The sequence below is a fragment of the Vulpes vulpes genome, chromosome 1 (assembly GCF_048418805.1).
Source record: "Vulpes vulpes isolate BD-2025 chromosome 1, VulVul3, whole genome shotgun sequence".
Lineage (NCBI taxonomy): Eukaryota > Metazoa > Chordata > Mammalia > Carnivora > Canidae > Vulpes > Vulpes vulpes.
In genome coordinates this window covers 194,120,603-194,135,346 of record NC_132780.1, presented here as the reverse complement: position 1 = coordinate 194,135,346, position 14,744 = coordinate 194,120,603, and the positions used below count along the sequence as shown (strand labels likewise).

The window sequence follows — 14,744 nt, the reverse complement described above, 5'->3', positions numbered from 1 at the left end:
CATCTTCTAAAGATATTAAAAAGTTAATGAGAGCAAGGCTGAATGCTTCCCTGTGCTGCTGGATACACAAAGGGCCGAACCCTTCAAACTGAGTAACAGAATAGAATTTTTTACTCCACCTTCTTACCAAAAAGACCACCTTGAATTATCTGCTGCCCAAGTTTTATTAAAATATATACAACATCTGTGAAAGGCTTGAACATGAGTCTACCCAATCTCTAAGCATTTATCCAATCTCTAAATGATTTCTCTGGATCAAGCCTGATAATACACAGAAAAACTTACTCATAAAGTGCTTTTTTAACCTCTATAGCACTTGCAGGGTCATTTTTCATTCTGCCCCTAGCTTGTATATAAGAATCTGTGCAAACAAACTGGTCTTGGCAGCAGGAATAGAGCTGAGAAAGAGGTCTGCTGGCATCTTTTGGAAGTCCCTGTATGAAAGGTCCAAGTGCGACAAAGACTTTTACTTCTGATTTTTTTGTCTTCTAACTTACTGAACATCTTTCCCCCATTTGACTGAGAGAAAGCTGACAGCTGATATACTTGTCCAAGAGCCTTGTAGAAGTTTATGACATAGATTTATATATACTAACTTTTCCATTCTAACTTATTCTCTATTTCCTCTTTGCCCTGCTTTAAAAAAAAAAACATAATTCTATTTCATATACTTTTCGGAACCAAGTAAGGTATAAACAAATACATGCCTGAATTATTCTTTTTCTATTTATTATTTTTAGAGATGGGGGGGGGGGGAGCAGAGGGACAGGGAGAGAGAGAATCTTAAGCAGGCTCCACGCCCAGTGTGGATCTCAATGCCAGACTTGATCTCACCACCCTGAGATCGTGACCTGAGTCAAAATCAAGTCAGATGCTGAACTGAATGAGCCACCCAGGTGCCCCCTTTTTTCTTACTTCTTTTTAAAACTTTTGTTATTTAGTTTGCTTTTCAAAGGGCATCCAGTGAAATAAATGTAAGAACTTCTGATACTAACCAGCAATACCCTCTTTTGTTAGTTAACTAACTTAAATGCATTTGTATGTGAAATCTAAAGCACAAAAAACACCAAACTCATCGAATAAAAACAGATTTGCGGTTACCAGAGACGGGGAACTGGGAGGAGGGGAAATGGAGGAAGGTGGTCAAAAGGTACAAACTTTCAGTTATGAGACAATAACTTCCTTTTCTTTTTATCTATATGAGAAAGTAGATGTTAACTAAATCTACTATGTTAATCATTTCACAATATCTGTAACTCAAACCATCATGCTGTACACCTTAAACCCTTTAATGGGGAACATATGTCAATTATTTCTCAATAACACTGGGCAGTATAATTTTTTACCTTCATGTAAATGTGAATAATAATTTACATTTTACAGAATTTCTCCATATATATTAAGGCTGGAAAACAATAACCTAATAAAACAGATGAGGTTATTAAGAGCAGAGACTTGTATATATGTCTACTAAGACCTTCTACAAAGTAACCTCCAAATCCCAAGATGTTATCAATCTAGCAAATTACTTCCATTTTAAAAAAATCTTCAAGGGGGCACCTGGGTGGCTCAGTTAAATGTCTGCCTTTGGCTCAGGTCATGATCCTGAAGCCCCTTATCAGGCTCCCTGCTGGGCATGGTGCTTGCTTCTTCCTCTCTCTCCTCCCTGCTTGTGCTCTCTCTCTCTCTCTCTCAAGTAGATAAATAAAATCTAACCAAAAATAACCTTCATGACAATGGTGGGAAATTTTAGTTGCTTCTAACGTAACTTTGATTTAGCTCTATTTCCTTCCACTAAATCTCATGATAGGATTTTCCAATCCCATCTACACCCCTCATCTCTTCCATTTCAAAGTCAGTTCAGGTGATTTCATTGACTCCTTGCAACTTCAAACTAACACATCTCTACTTTGGCTTCCAGATTTGGATCTTCTGTCTTAGATTTCCAGTTGTTTGTAAGTCCCCTTCTCCTACCTCAGGTATCAGTTAAGGGTCCTGCCATTCCACTTGTCATCCAAACTAAAAACATCAGAGCCCGAGGTGGCTTGTTGTTGGCTCTGAGACCTCTCTCCATCCAATCTTACAGATTTCCCTCATATTCATCTTGTTCTTTCTATCTATCATGTATACTTGTTTTAGGGCACAATTGGGAACAGAGATTCAGTTCAATCTCTGTTTGCCACAAGCCATGGACCCGGATGAGGGACAGCATCAATCTTAGAGGAAGGGCCACATAAAGGCATGATAGCTCACTTAGCCCCATGCCCCTCTTGGGGAGCTTTATCTAGTGTACACAAAGGCTCCACGTATGGTAGCACCAGTGCCAATCTTATGCAACTTTACCAGATTATCCAATATAGATCTGTTAAAAAAAATAATGACTAGTTTGTTTTATGCTGATGAAGGTTCTAGTTCAAACTCTACCATCTGGTATGCAAACTCCTTTATATTGACTTCAACCCATCTATCCTGCCTGAGTACATTCTACTCTTCTACATACAATCTAAATTCCAGCCATGACCCTTAAAATCTCTGGAAAAAGAATTCTGGAATATTGGGTATTTCTTCCTTTCAGTAGTTTAAAGATGATATTGCACTGTTTTCAGGTGTTCATTGCTTCTGATGAGAGGTCTTTAATCATACCGTTGTTACCCTGGCTGCATCTTTAGTTTTTATCAGTTTGACTATGATGGGCCTAGGAGTTATTTTCCTTGTATCCACTAAGGGTTTGTTGAGCTCCTGGGATCTATGAATTTATAGCTTTTCTTAAATTTGGAAAAACTTCAGCCATTATTTCTCCAAAATTTTTTTTCCACCCTTTCTCTCTTTTCCTTCTAGGACTCCAATGATATAGTTTGATGTCTGAAATGATTTCTTCTGCCATAAGGCTCTGCCTTTTTTTCCCCTCTGTTGTTCAGATTGTTGCATAATTTCTATCAGTCTATATTCAAATTCACTGACTCTTGTGTTTTCTGCAATTTGGTATTAAGTACATAAAATAAACTTCAAAATTTTTAAATCTAGAATTCTCAATGTTTACTTTTATAGTTTTCACCGGGTTCTTTTTTATAGTTTTCTCTGCTAAGATTTCCTATTTGCTTATTCATTGTCAGTATATTTGTCTTTACATCCTTGAGTATAGATATAAAAGTTACTTTAAAATTCTTGTCTCTAATTCCAACAGCTGTATCTTCTCAGGATCAGTTTCTGTCATCATTTATCCTTTAAAGTGGATCAGATTTTCCTGTGTCTGTATACAACTAGCGATTTTGGATTGTATTTTACATAATGAATGATATATTGTTGGAGACTTGGAATTCTTTTATATTCCACCAAATATGTTGATTTTCTGCTGTTGCCATTTTAGCAGATAATTAACTTGGCTAGTCTCAAACTCCAAACTGTCTCCTTTGTGACAGGCAGCAACTGAAATCTCTGCTGAATATTTTTAGTCTTAGCTGTGCCTATGTAGTTCACAGGTTAGCTCAAGATTTGGGCAGTCTCTGTGAAGAATTTTGGGCTCTTCCTCTGTGGTTCTCTCTCTTTCCACAATTTTCTTATTTTCCAGATGCTATCATCACTGAGATCAAGACCTGAGCTGAGATCGAGTCAGACGCTTAACTAACTGAGCCACTGAGGTGTTCCCAACCCACCTTTATATCATTGCTTAAGCCAGGATATTTCTCATTCCTTAAGCCAGGAATATTGCAGGTTTCTATGAAGTTTTAGATGTTCCATATGAGAACAACTATGATCTGTCCTCTGGCAAAAAACTATAAAAATAAGAAATTTATCAGTGTCAATCCCTTCTTTCAGTGTTGCCAGTGCTCCACTTTCTCCCTGCTTTTGGTTGCTCAACAGTGCCTTCCAGACAGTTATTTCTTAGATTTTGCCCAGAGTTAAAGCAATGATATAAAGGTGGGTTGGGAACACCTCAGTGGCTCAGTTAGTTAAGCGTCTGACTCGATCTCAGCTCAGGTCTTGATCTCAGGGTCATGAGTTCAAGCTCCACGTTGGGCTCCACGTTGGGCATGAAGCCTACTTACAAAATAATAGTAAATAAAGGTAGGTTGGTCAAATCGATGCTACTCTATCATTAATGGAAGTAGAACCCTCCTGAGTCTTCAATTTTCTGAACATACTTTGTAATTTCTTACTTCTGTGTTTTTCATAAAAACACAAAACCTCAGGGGAAGAAAAGATCAAAGATTGCCCTCATGATCCCAATTGCTACCCTCACACTCCCTCCCTCTTTTCCCATACCAGCAGAATCTTCAACCCTCCAGCCCTTAAGGCCTACTTCCTCTTTACCTACTTCATGTTGGTACCCTCTATAGCACCTAGAACTACGCCAACCTTCCATTATGTATTCAGTAAATATCTGTTGAATGACTAGAATGAAGTACTATATAATATATAAAGGGTTAAGCTCTGTTACCTTACATAAAAGGTCACAAACAATTATGTAGCATGTTAGTATATTTAATCAAGTTTTCCCTCTTGACAGGAGGGCATTCTGAGGAGGAGATACTATTTGCTGATTCAATGGAACATGGTGGTGAAAGTCACAAACTTTCCTAGAGTATACTGCCCTACTGATCATTCTATTACCTTATGTACCATGATCCTGCTCAATCTAAAGTGACTTTATGGATCATGATAAGAAATCTTATTTTCAGGCAGCTCGGGTGGCTCAGCGGTTTACCGCTGCCTTCAGCCCAGGGTGTGGTCCTGGAGACGGGGGATCGAGTCCCACGTCAGGCTCCCTGAATGGAATGGAGCCTGCTTCTCTCTCTGCCTGTGTCTGTGCCTCTCTCTCTTTCTCTCTCTCTCTCTCTCTGTGTGTGTGTGTGTGTCTCATGAATAAATAAATTAAATCTTTAAAAAAATCTTATTTTCTCTGCCTGATTTTTATGGCAAATCTAAGATTTTCATTCTTATTTCCTTTTTCTAACATGTATTCTGTTGTCATTAGGCAAGTAACTTCTGTTCCTCCTGAAACATTCAGGGTTTAGCTTCAGATCATGGTTGAAACACTTTCACTATGCTCATCCAAGTTCTATTCACCTATCAAAGTCAAGATCAATTTCCTTCTTAAATCTCATGTCTCCTCACAGTCTTCCCAATCCTCACTATCCTTAATTTTAACTCCTGATGTACTCATTGTATGTATTAATGAGCACAACTCCTCAAAGTAGACTGTTACAGCTCAAGCAAATGAAAGAAGTTAGTTGAACACATTTCACATTTTATGGATAAAATAACCCAGAGAGGTTAAGTGATCTGCCCAAGGCCACTCGGCTACAGAGTATCTGGATAAGATACTCTCTTGATTCAGCTGGACCTCTTTCTATCTTACATACTGTCTGACATTTGTTCATGCTATTTCTTTTACTAAATTACAAAATCTTTGAAAGAAACTTCTTATACTTCTTTTATATTCCCCATACCATAGTAGTATCACAATGTGGATGCACTTAAGAAACAGTTGCTGGCCACTGAATCATTGTAACAATCTTGGAAAAGGTGGAATATTACACAACATATATTTCTTGATTAACAATAAAAGATAAAAGAGCTAAGTAACATTTGACCCTAAAATACACAGAAATCTTACAATTTTTGATACTATAATTCTAGTTTTTCTCAAAATTTTTGCCTGATTTAATATCTTCACCAAGTTATTTTAAGAAACAAAGATAGTATAGTCTAACAATTCTCAAACTTTTTTCCATAAAGTACATTTCAAAGTCACAATATATCTAATAGGATATATCTTACTAATATTCCAATTAGCATGTTCTAAGTAATCACCAATTCAGTCAACTGATCTAATCTAGGGGAAAGGTACTATGGACTATATCAAATCACGGATTTTATGGTGAGAAATAGAAAAACTTGAAAATTAAAAATCAAAGAATTCCTTGATATATAAAGCTTTTTGTTAAAGAAGAGAAAGAGAGAGAGCACCAGTTGGTAGGTAAGCATTAGAAAAGTCATCAGCGGGCAGCCCCGGGTGACAGCAGTTTAGCGCCACCTTCAGCCCAGGGCATGATCCTGGGGACCTGGAATTGAGTCCCACGTCAGGCTCCCTGCATGGAGCCTGCTTTTTCCTCTGCCTCTGTGTGTGTGTGTCTCATGAATAAATAAATAAAATCTAAAAAAACAACAACAACAAAAAAAAAAAACAAAAAAAAAACCCCTCAGTGTTAAAACTTAAAGAAAAAATCAAACAAGGACCTTTAAGGTACCTATAAAGTCTTATTAATTGATTGATCTATATTTCCTCAACACTTTATAAGTCTTTTCATTGTATAGATCTTCTGTTTTGAGAACTATTCCTTTTATTGTCCTCACTTCGTAGGTGGAGAAATTGAAGCACTGAGATGTTGAGTTATTATCCCAAGATCACACAGCTAGTAGGTGGCAGAGTCAAGGACTTGAACTTCTTGGTACTCCAGGAATCAAAAGGTATAGTTTAGGGTTATGATAAATTTATTATTAAATCCAAGTCAGACCACTTACTTTAAAATTAAAAACAAGTTCTAATTTTAAAAAGCTAATGATCACCTTAATTTTTTAAAAATTAATTCATGCTTCTTAATCATTTAGCAGGTAAATGGCACATTACCCTCAAAGACCAAAGTAAATATTAAATATTGGTTTGTCATACTTTCTTACAGAAGTGATCTTATAAGGGGGGATCCCTGGGTGGCTCAGTCATTTAGCGCCTGCCTTCAGCTCAGGGAGTGATCCTGGAGACCCAGGATTGAGTCCCACACCGGATTCCCTGCATGGAACCTGCTTCTCCCTCTGCCTCTCTCTCTCTCTCTTTTTCATGAATAAATAAATAAATAATCTTAAAAAAAAAAAAAAAGAAGTGATCTTAAAGGAACACAAAGAGGTGTCTACAACTACATTTAATCTTCAAAATAATTCTACTCCTAAGACAGGGAACATATTGAAGGTGTACGGTTCTCAGCACATTCATTCTTCCCTTGAGATACTCTGGGAATCCCTAGGGGCTTTCTCTCCATTACAGAGACCAGACACATATTCACAGAAATGAAAACAAGCTTTCTCCCTTGGAGAAGCTTCAGGCAGCTGAGTCTAAGTCATCAAAGGCTTGCAGAGTTTAAAATCCATAGCCATGTACTGCATCTCCTAGGGAGCTGATCTTGCCCTAGTTTGGGAATAGAAGGTGAGCAAGACTGCTCAGCCTCACAATGTGCACTGTAACAGAAAACTTGTCATGTGAAGGAAGTAGGAAGGCGTTTTCTCAACTCAGCTTTTCTTCATTCCTTCTGATTATTCTTCCCCCATCCCCTACCTTTACATCATGGAAATAGCCACATTCCAAGTGACTACAGTTCTTAAATTTCTAATCCAGCCTTGTTTTATGGGCATTTCTGTAAAGTTCTTTTTTCTTTTTCCTTTTAAACCAACAAAATACAAAGAAAAACATAACAACTTATAACCCAATATATAGTTATTTCCTTGGAAGATACAAATCACCATCTACAATTAGTAAAAATTGATCCTTCAATTCAACTTTAAATCTTGCTTTATCTTGAAAAATGTAAATAACACATAAAAATGTTGTTTTAGCTTATTTAACAAAAATATGGGTAATAGTAACTATGAACTAAATTCCTAGAACAAACAATGAACAAATTACTATTTATTTTCAGCATAACTTTCTTGACAAAATTGTAGGATGACAAAATAGTACATCTTGCACTTCACAATTTGGTTGTTCAACTACATAGAAAAATATTTTTATAAAAATATTTAAGGATTTCATCAGGCTTTTCAAAATCCTCTTAATTCATAAATATTTCAATTATTTTCTTTTAAAGCTTTTATGGTGCCATTATCCTTTTTTTTCTTCATCATGTTGGCCAATTTTTATTTGTCAGTGGCTTTGCATGGATAGGTTTACTTTTATCTATCTTGTTATGGTGAGATATTTACTACATCAGACAAGCACTGAATGACTGGCAAAAGACTTTGAAAGATAGGTGGGGCTAGGTACTAGTATTAAGCTGTGAGAGATGTTTGAGGAAGGGCTACATTTTTAAGTGGTCAGTTCATTTGTGACTTTTTTCTTGTTATGATAATTTTGCATTTCTTTTTTTTTAGAGAGAGTACATGTGTATGCAGTGGGAGGAGGGCAGAGGAAGACGGAGAGAAAGAACTTTAAGCAGGCTTCATGCCCCATGTGGAGTCCAACGCGGGGCTTGATCTTAGGACCCTGAGATCATGACCTGAGCTGAAATCAAGAGTTGCACACTTAACCGACTGAGCCAACCAGGCGCCCCAATAATTTTGTGTTTCTTTGCAACATTATAACTGTGGCAATTCAGATACTGAATACTTGAATGAAGAGGACTCTTGAAATCATTCAGTTTCAGATGTAACCTAAAATTCTTAATTAATTATAATGATCTTCTGAGCCGGCTAAATAGTGTAGTAAACAAAAACCACTTAGTAAAGAAAAAAACACATCCAACCCCAAGTGAAAAAGCAGGCATCTGGTATGTCTGGGACAGTCCCAGTTTTAGATGGCACAGATTTCTAGGAGGCTCTTAAAGCTTAAGGCTCATTCAACCACACCTGATACCACCATGAAACAAAACCTCTGGCAAGAAGTGAATGGGTTGATGGTCTGTAAAGATTATTTTTTGAGCCATGGCTCCTTCCAAGAAAAAACAACATATTTACAGATTTATATATTAGGTAGATATTGGTATTAGTGCCATCATAGATAAAAGAAGGTTTCATAACTGTACGCCATTGATGTATGCCATAAGTAAAACTAAAAAAGCCCAGATTATTCCCCTCTTCTCACACCTCTCTCCCTCCCTGCTCCAAGAACATTTCCTCAAATCTGCAAAATTAGAATTTTGGAAAACCTGACAGCTTCCTAATTCTTAAACATTTTTTTCTGATGAGACTCAGGATGATATTAAAGAATCTAATGCTTTTATATTATATAATTAAGTGTGTCAACACTTGGAAGAGCTATATAAACTCAGTCAACCAATATTTTCCAATAACCACTGCATTCATTCACTCTCTTACAAAATCATGCATGACAAAAGATTTAAAGTTCAAGAAGGAGGGGTACCTGGGTGGCTTAGTCAGTTAAATGTCTGCCTTCAGCTAAGGTCATGACCTTGGGTCCTGGATAGAGCTCACATTGAGCTCCCAGTTCAGTGGTGAGTCTACTTCTCCCTCTCCCTCTATCCCTCCCTTTGCCCATATTTTCTCTCAAAGAAATAAATAATCTTTAAAATAAAAATAAAGGTCCAGAAAAATTCATGGATTTTAATATAATAATATATCAAAAATACACTGAAACTGTCTCAGATTCTACACTGTAACCAACATTTTAAATCTACTTCTTGCCAAGTTTTTTTTTTAATTTAAATAGACTCCTTTAGAATAGTTTTAGGTTTACAGAAAAATTGAAAAGATAGTACAGAGTTTTCATATAATCCCCAATCCAGCTTTCCCTATTATTAACATCTTACGTTAGTATGGTACATTTGTTACAATTAATGAACTGATATTAATATACTATTAACTAAAGTCCATATATTGTTCAGATTTTCTTACTTTTTACCTAAGGTCCTTTTTCTGTTCCAGGATCCCATCGAGGATACCGTATTACCTTTTAGTCATCATTAGAGGCTCTTAGGCTCCCCTCTGCTGTGACAGTTTCTCAGACTTTCCTTATTTTTTATAATCTTGACAGTTTTGAAGAATACTGGCCAGTTATTTTGTAGAGTGTCCCTCAACTGGAATTTGCCTGATGTTTTTCTCATGATTAGACTGCAATTATGAATAATGGAAGAAAGACCACAGAGATCAAGTGCTATTTTCATCAAATCGTATCAAGGGCATAAACTATCAATATGAGTTATTGCTGTTGATGTTAACATTGATCACACCTGTCTGAGGTAGTGTTTGTCAGGTTTCTCCACTATAAAGTTACTCTTTCCATACTGTGCTCTTTGGAAGAAGTTATTTTTTTTTAAGATTTTATTTATTTATTCATGAGGGCACAGAGAGAGAGAGAGGCAGAGACACAGGCAGAGGGAGAAGCAGGCTTCATGAAGGAAGCCCGATGTGGGACTCGGCCCCCTAAATCAAATGCAGACGCTCAATTCACCCAGGTCTGCATTTGGGCCACCCAGGCGTCCCTGGAAGGAAGTTCTTATTGAATTTTCATGTAGCATCAAAAAAAGAACATCCACAATTATCTGATAAGGCTATTAAAATATTTTTCCCATTTATAACTACATATCTGAGACCAGATTTTCTTATATACTTCAACATATCATAGTAAACTGAATGCAGAAGCAGAAAGGAGAATGTCCCTATCTTCTATTAAGTCAGATATTAAAGAGCTTTGCAAAAAATATAATGTCACTCTTCCTACTAAATTATTTTCACCTTGGAAAATATTATTTTTTATAAAAATATTTATACTAATTTGATGGGTTGAATATAATGGGTTTTATCATTGTTATTTTAAATCAATTATAAATACTTGAAAATTTTCTGTTTTAACTTCTAATACACAGAGTATATACTGAGAGAGAGAACCCATTAAACAAAAGCTCTTTGGGTTCTTCAATAATTCTTAAGAGTGTAAAGAGGTCCTAAACCAAATAGTTTGAGAACCACTGGCTTTAGGGTTAAGCTTTTGTAGACCAAAATGAAAGAACCTTGCTCAAAGAAAGTGAGCCAAAACTGAATTCTAAAGGCTTAATGAGTAAACTGACTATACCTAAATTTTCCTTATTGAAAAATGTAATTTTTACACCTGCAGAAAATTGTTTCCTCAACTGATAACTGTGCTCACAAGTAACTATTTGCAAGAGTAGTTTGTTATTTGCGTCTTAAAAATAATGATAGGTAGCCAGGTGTGTTTGTAAAAAGTCTAAGCAGAGAAATATATCAGTTGATGCATATGCATGGGTATATACACGTTCACTGTCAACTTCTTTCTTGTTTATTAGCTTTCTTCTTTGGTTTTTAGTATTCAAGGAATGGAGATCCATCAGATATGTGTTTTGGCCTTCATCTATTAATCTTGATTGTATCATATTAGTTTATATGTTGTTAGACTTATAACTGTACTTAACAGTATCTCTTGGGGAATTTTTAAAAAACATTTTGCTTCTCTATCTCTATTTTATGTTTCATTTCATTTCATGTATTCCAACTGAAACCACTGGTTGGGAACTACTTCTGGTCTGTGTCCCGTGCCTGGTACACTCTCAGTAAATACTAAAGGATGAATAGCTTTTATCTCTACTATTTGGCCAAGAGTCAAGGCTGATGGTGTTTGGATGCCAACAGTGGTGATTAGCATCAGGGAATAAGGGCATTAATCACCAGAACTGAGGCAGCCCAGGAATCTCCCTGGCCCTTTACCTTCCCAGCAGCAAAACCATTCCTGCAGCATTGCAGCATTGCTAATTTATGTGTGCCATTTCCCAAATATGCTGACCTGTGGCAATTCCATGTCCAAATAAGGCAGCAGCCAGCCTGGCTGAAGCATAGGAGACAGGTACAGCAGAAGTAAGATTATAAAGGGCTTAGTAGAGAATGGATCAGATCCTTATAGGAAGCATGTGAATCCAATGTCAAAAATTATCCCTAAGTCTTTTTGTCCTCTTTCCCTCCTCGAATTCCTCATCAACCCTTAAGTTAAACAGTCATAATCTTGGTGTTGAAAGGCATTTTGAACGCCATCTTATCCATCTGTTCAAGCAATCTTGAATCCTCCCTACAAACTCTAGTCCTTTAGCTGCCTTGCAATTTATGGCATGCAGTTAAATGTGTGAGAAGGAATTTAGGAGACATGCAGTTAAACATAACATTTCAACACACATACCTGGACCTAGCCTGTTTCACACGGGTCCCACAAATTATATAAAAAGGTGGAATAAAATCTTGTGATTGATCTATACAATAATTTGATTTAAAAAGGTAAGATGTACACTAGTAATCTTTTACCTGAATTTATTTAATCGTTATTAAAACTTTGTAAATAAAGGAAAAAGAATTCTCTGCAACAGTCTTCTTCCCCACCACCTCCTCAGAGTAGACTATAAAGATTTGGGCCCTGAGTAGTGGCCTTTTCCCAGCACTAGGTATCTCCTGAAATAATGAACACATAAAAAATAAAAGTACTCAGTGTCTGCTCCAAGAGACCATCTATGCCCAACAGGTCTGTCCCTCCTCTTTCCTCACTGGGTCCGCTTCTGTGGAAGAAAGAGGAGCCTCATCTTTTCAATATACTAGATTTTTCTCAAGTTTATTTCTCTAGCCAAGTAAGTATAACTTAAATGGAAGCCTTAATAGGTTATTAGGACCTTGATGAAACCCCACAGAAGTGTGACGGGTACATATTACCCAGGATGACTTTCACTACTACCAAGGATAATGTTTTTTGCCCTGTAAGAGGATCTTACTTGATCTTAAACCTTACTGATTTAAAGTGCTTTATTTCTCTAATAACAATTGTAGATTAGATTCATCTCTCTGGTTTAAAAACGACAAATTTATACTGGTTAAAAGTAATCAAGTCATTTGCTTTTGAGAGAAGTACTCACAAAATGGCTGGCAGCTATAAATAAAGACTTACTCTTCCCCCTCACTGAAAAACAATTTTTTTTAGTTATTTTAAACTTAAAAAAATAATAAAAAAATAAAACTTAAGATAAGTCAGAGACCACTTACAGGACAGTTGAGAAATTATGCTTAAAGTTATGTATAATTTGGATTTCTCTCAAGATTTATAGTCAATAAATATATTGAACATCCACTGAGTAATGGGAATTCCAGAGCTTTTAAAAAACAGAATTCATATCTATAATGAATTTGCAATCAAGGACTTTCTCATATATATGAATGTACGTGTCATATACATTTTTTCTGTTGAATATATTATTATATAATAAAGATGACACAGTTATAGAAATTCACTTTCTTCGTTGCCCAAATAGATCAGAAATGACAATCACAGGTGGGCTAGAAATTCTTTCATGTCATGCTTCCTTAGATCATAGTAGTATTACTTCATCTTCTTTGCCCCACACACTAACCTCACCTCAATTTAGGAAAACATAATTTCTCCTATGTTTGACTTTCACAAAACATCCCTAAAGCTGATTTTTGTTTTGCTTCCAGCAACAGTTGATAGTTCTCTCTGTATTTCCAATTTTGCTTTAGCATCCTTCTAAGTGCGAATTTTGAGCCAATGTCTATAAAAGGCACATGACATATACAGATGAGTATTTCCCTTCGTGAGTCTTTTAAATCAGTTCTGACTCTTGTGAACAGTATTTTAAAATCTGAAATACGCAGAAAGGAAAATATGAAGTATTTTAACATGTGAAAAGGCCAATGAGTCTGGACGTGTCTGGATACTTACTCTCTCACACAGCTCTTCAAATGTGCAGTCGGCAACAGTTCCACAGGCTTTATTCAGCCGCAGCTCTCTGCCTTGCACTTTTAGAATCCTTGGTCTAGTTACTATGGGAACATGAACAAAGACTCAATCTTGTCTGGATAATTACTATAAAATTCATCTCTTACAGATAGGAAATGCATAGCTTGATGAATAATAGCACATGATTCAACACATAAATTAGACAAAATGCTGATACAATGACTGCCACTTGAGCGTGGCATCAACCCATATACAGCAATGGAACTTATTAATTGGTCAGTGGAGATTGGGCATTGTGTTCTAAATGTATTCTCTTTCAAGAGAAATTAACTTACGTACAATCATTTTGTTTCTGAGCCAGCTCATCAAACAACTTATCCATGACAGCCTCCACATCAGCTTCACTTGTGCTACAGTGAAAAGAATAATAGAATATGAAATTAATAACACTTGAAGCCAACATCAAACAGCTGCCTGAGCCTGCTTAGCTTTTTGCCCATAAAAAAAGAGAACAGGATGTTATGCTCTAAATACAAACATTAGATTTGGAATACACTTAAAAGCAGAGAATATTAACTCTCAGGTAGATGATCCTGCCTTATTTGCATACACTGAAAGACTTCTGTGCTTCTGGCTGTTTCCAGTAATGAGACGATACAGGCAGAGTAAATCCATTAATACTATGTGTACACAATGAGAAGAAAGGCTTCTGGCTCTCTCTTGCATGCAAAACAAGAGCAAATAGACAAGGCAGTCAAGCATCCAGCAAAGTATCCTTTGAAATCTCCACTGAGAGGGTACATGTGAAATTAAATATTGAAGCTGCTTTAAAAAAAAAAAAATCCAGTCAAGCCACTGACTGAGAGGATCAAACATCCAGAATTAAATTACCAGCTTCGAAATACCGACTTGATCTGCACATCAATAACTTTATCAGACTTTGCCTATAAGGACAATTACAGACCACACAGTTTCTCTCAAAAGTGTCCTTGTCAGAAATTCAAGAAACTCTCTCCTTCTGTGATGCCTACCATTGCAGCTACCAAGAAGTTAGTCTCATCAAAGAATCCTTTGTATTCTAATTACAAATCACCATATGGTTTAGGGAACCCACATATACAAACGTGATAACACTATGCCCTTTTTTCCTATCACTTTTTTTTTTAAAAGAGGGATTTATAAATTAACTGTCAATAAAATAAAATAACTGGCAGAAGAAATAAATGCTGTTAAAAAAAAAAAAGAAACTTCAACTCTACATACAAACTTACAC

At 36.2% G+C, this 14,744-nt stretch overlaps 1 protein-coding gene across 1 annotated transcript in view; it reads right to left on the bottom strand.

The window, feature by feature from the left end:
- The window catches only part of AFG1L (AFG1 like ATPase), a 199,917-nt gene that overhangs the window by 18,267 nt on the left and 166,906 nt on the right, over nucleotides 1–14,744 (bottom strand). Inside the window, exons 9-10 of the mRNA XM_072738328.1 lie at nucleotides 13,811–13,881; nucleotides 13,454–13,554 (exon numbers count right to left, since the gene is read on the bottom strand). Coding sequence (XP_072594429.1) covers nucleotides 13,454–13,554; nucleotides 13,811–13,881 — 172 coding nt within the window. The remainder of the gene's footprint in view (nucleotides 1–13,453; nucleotides 13,555–13,810; nucleotides 13,882–14,744) is intronic.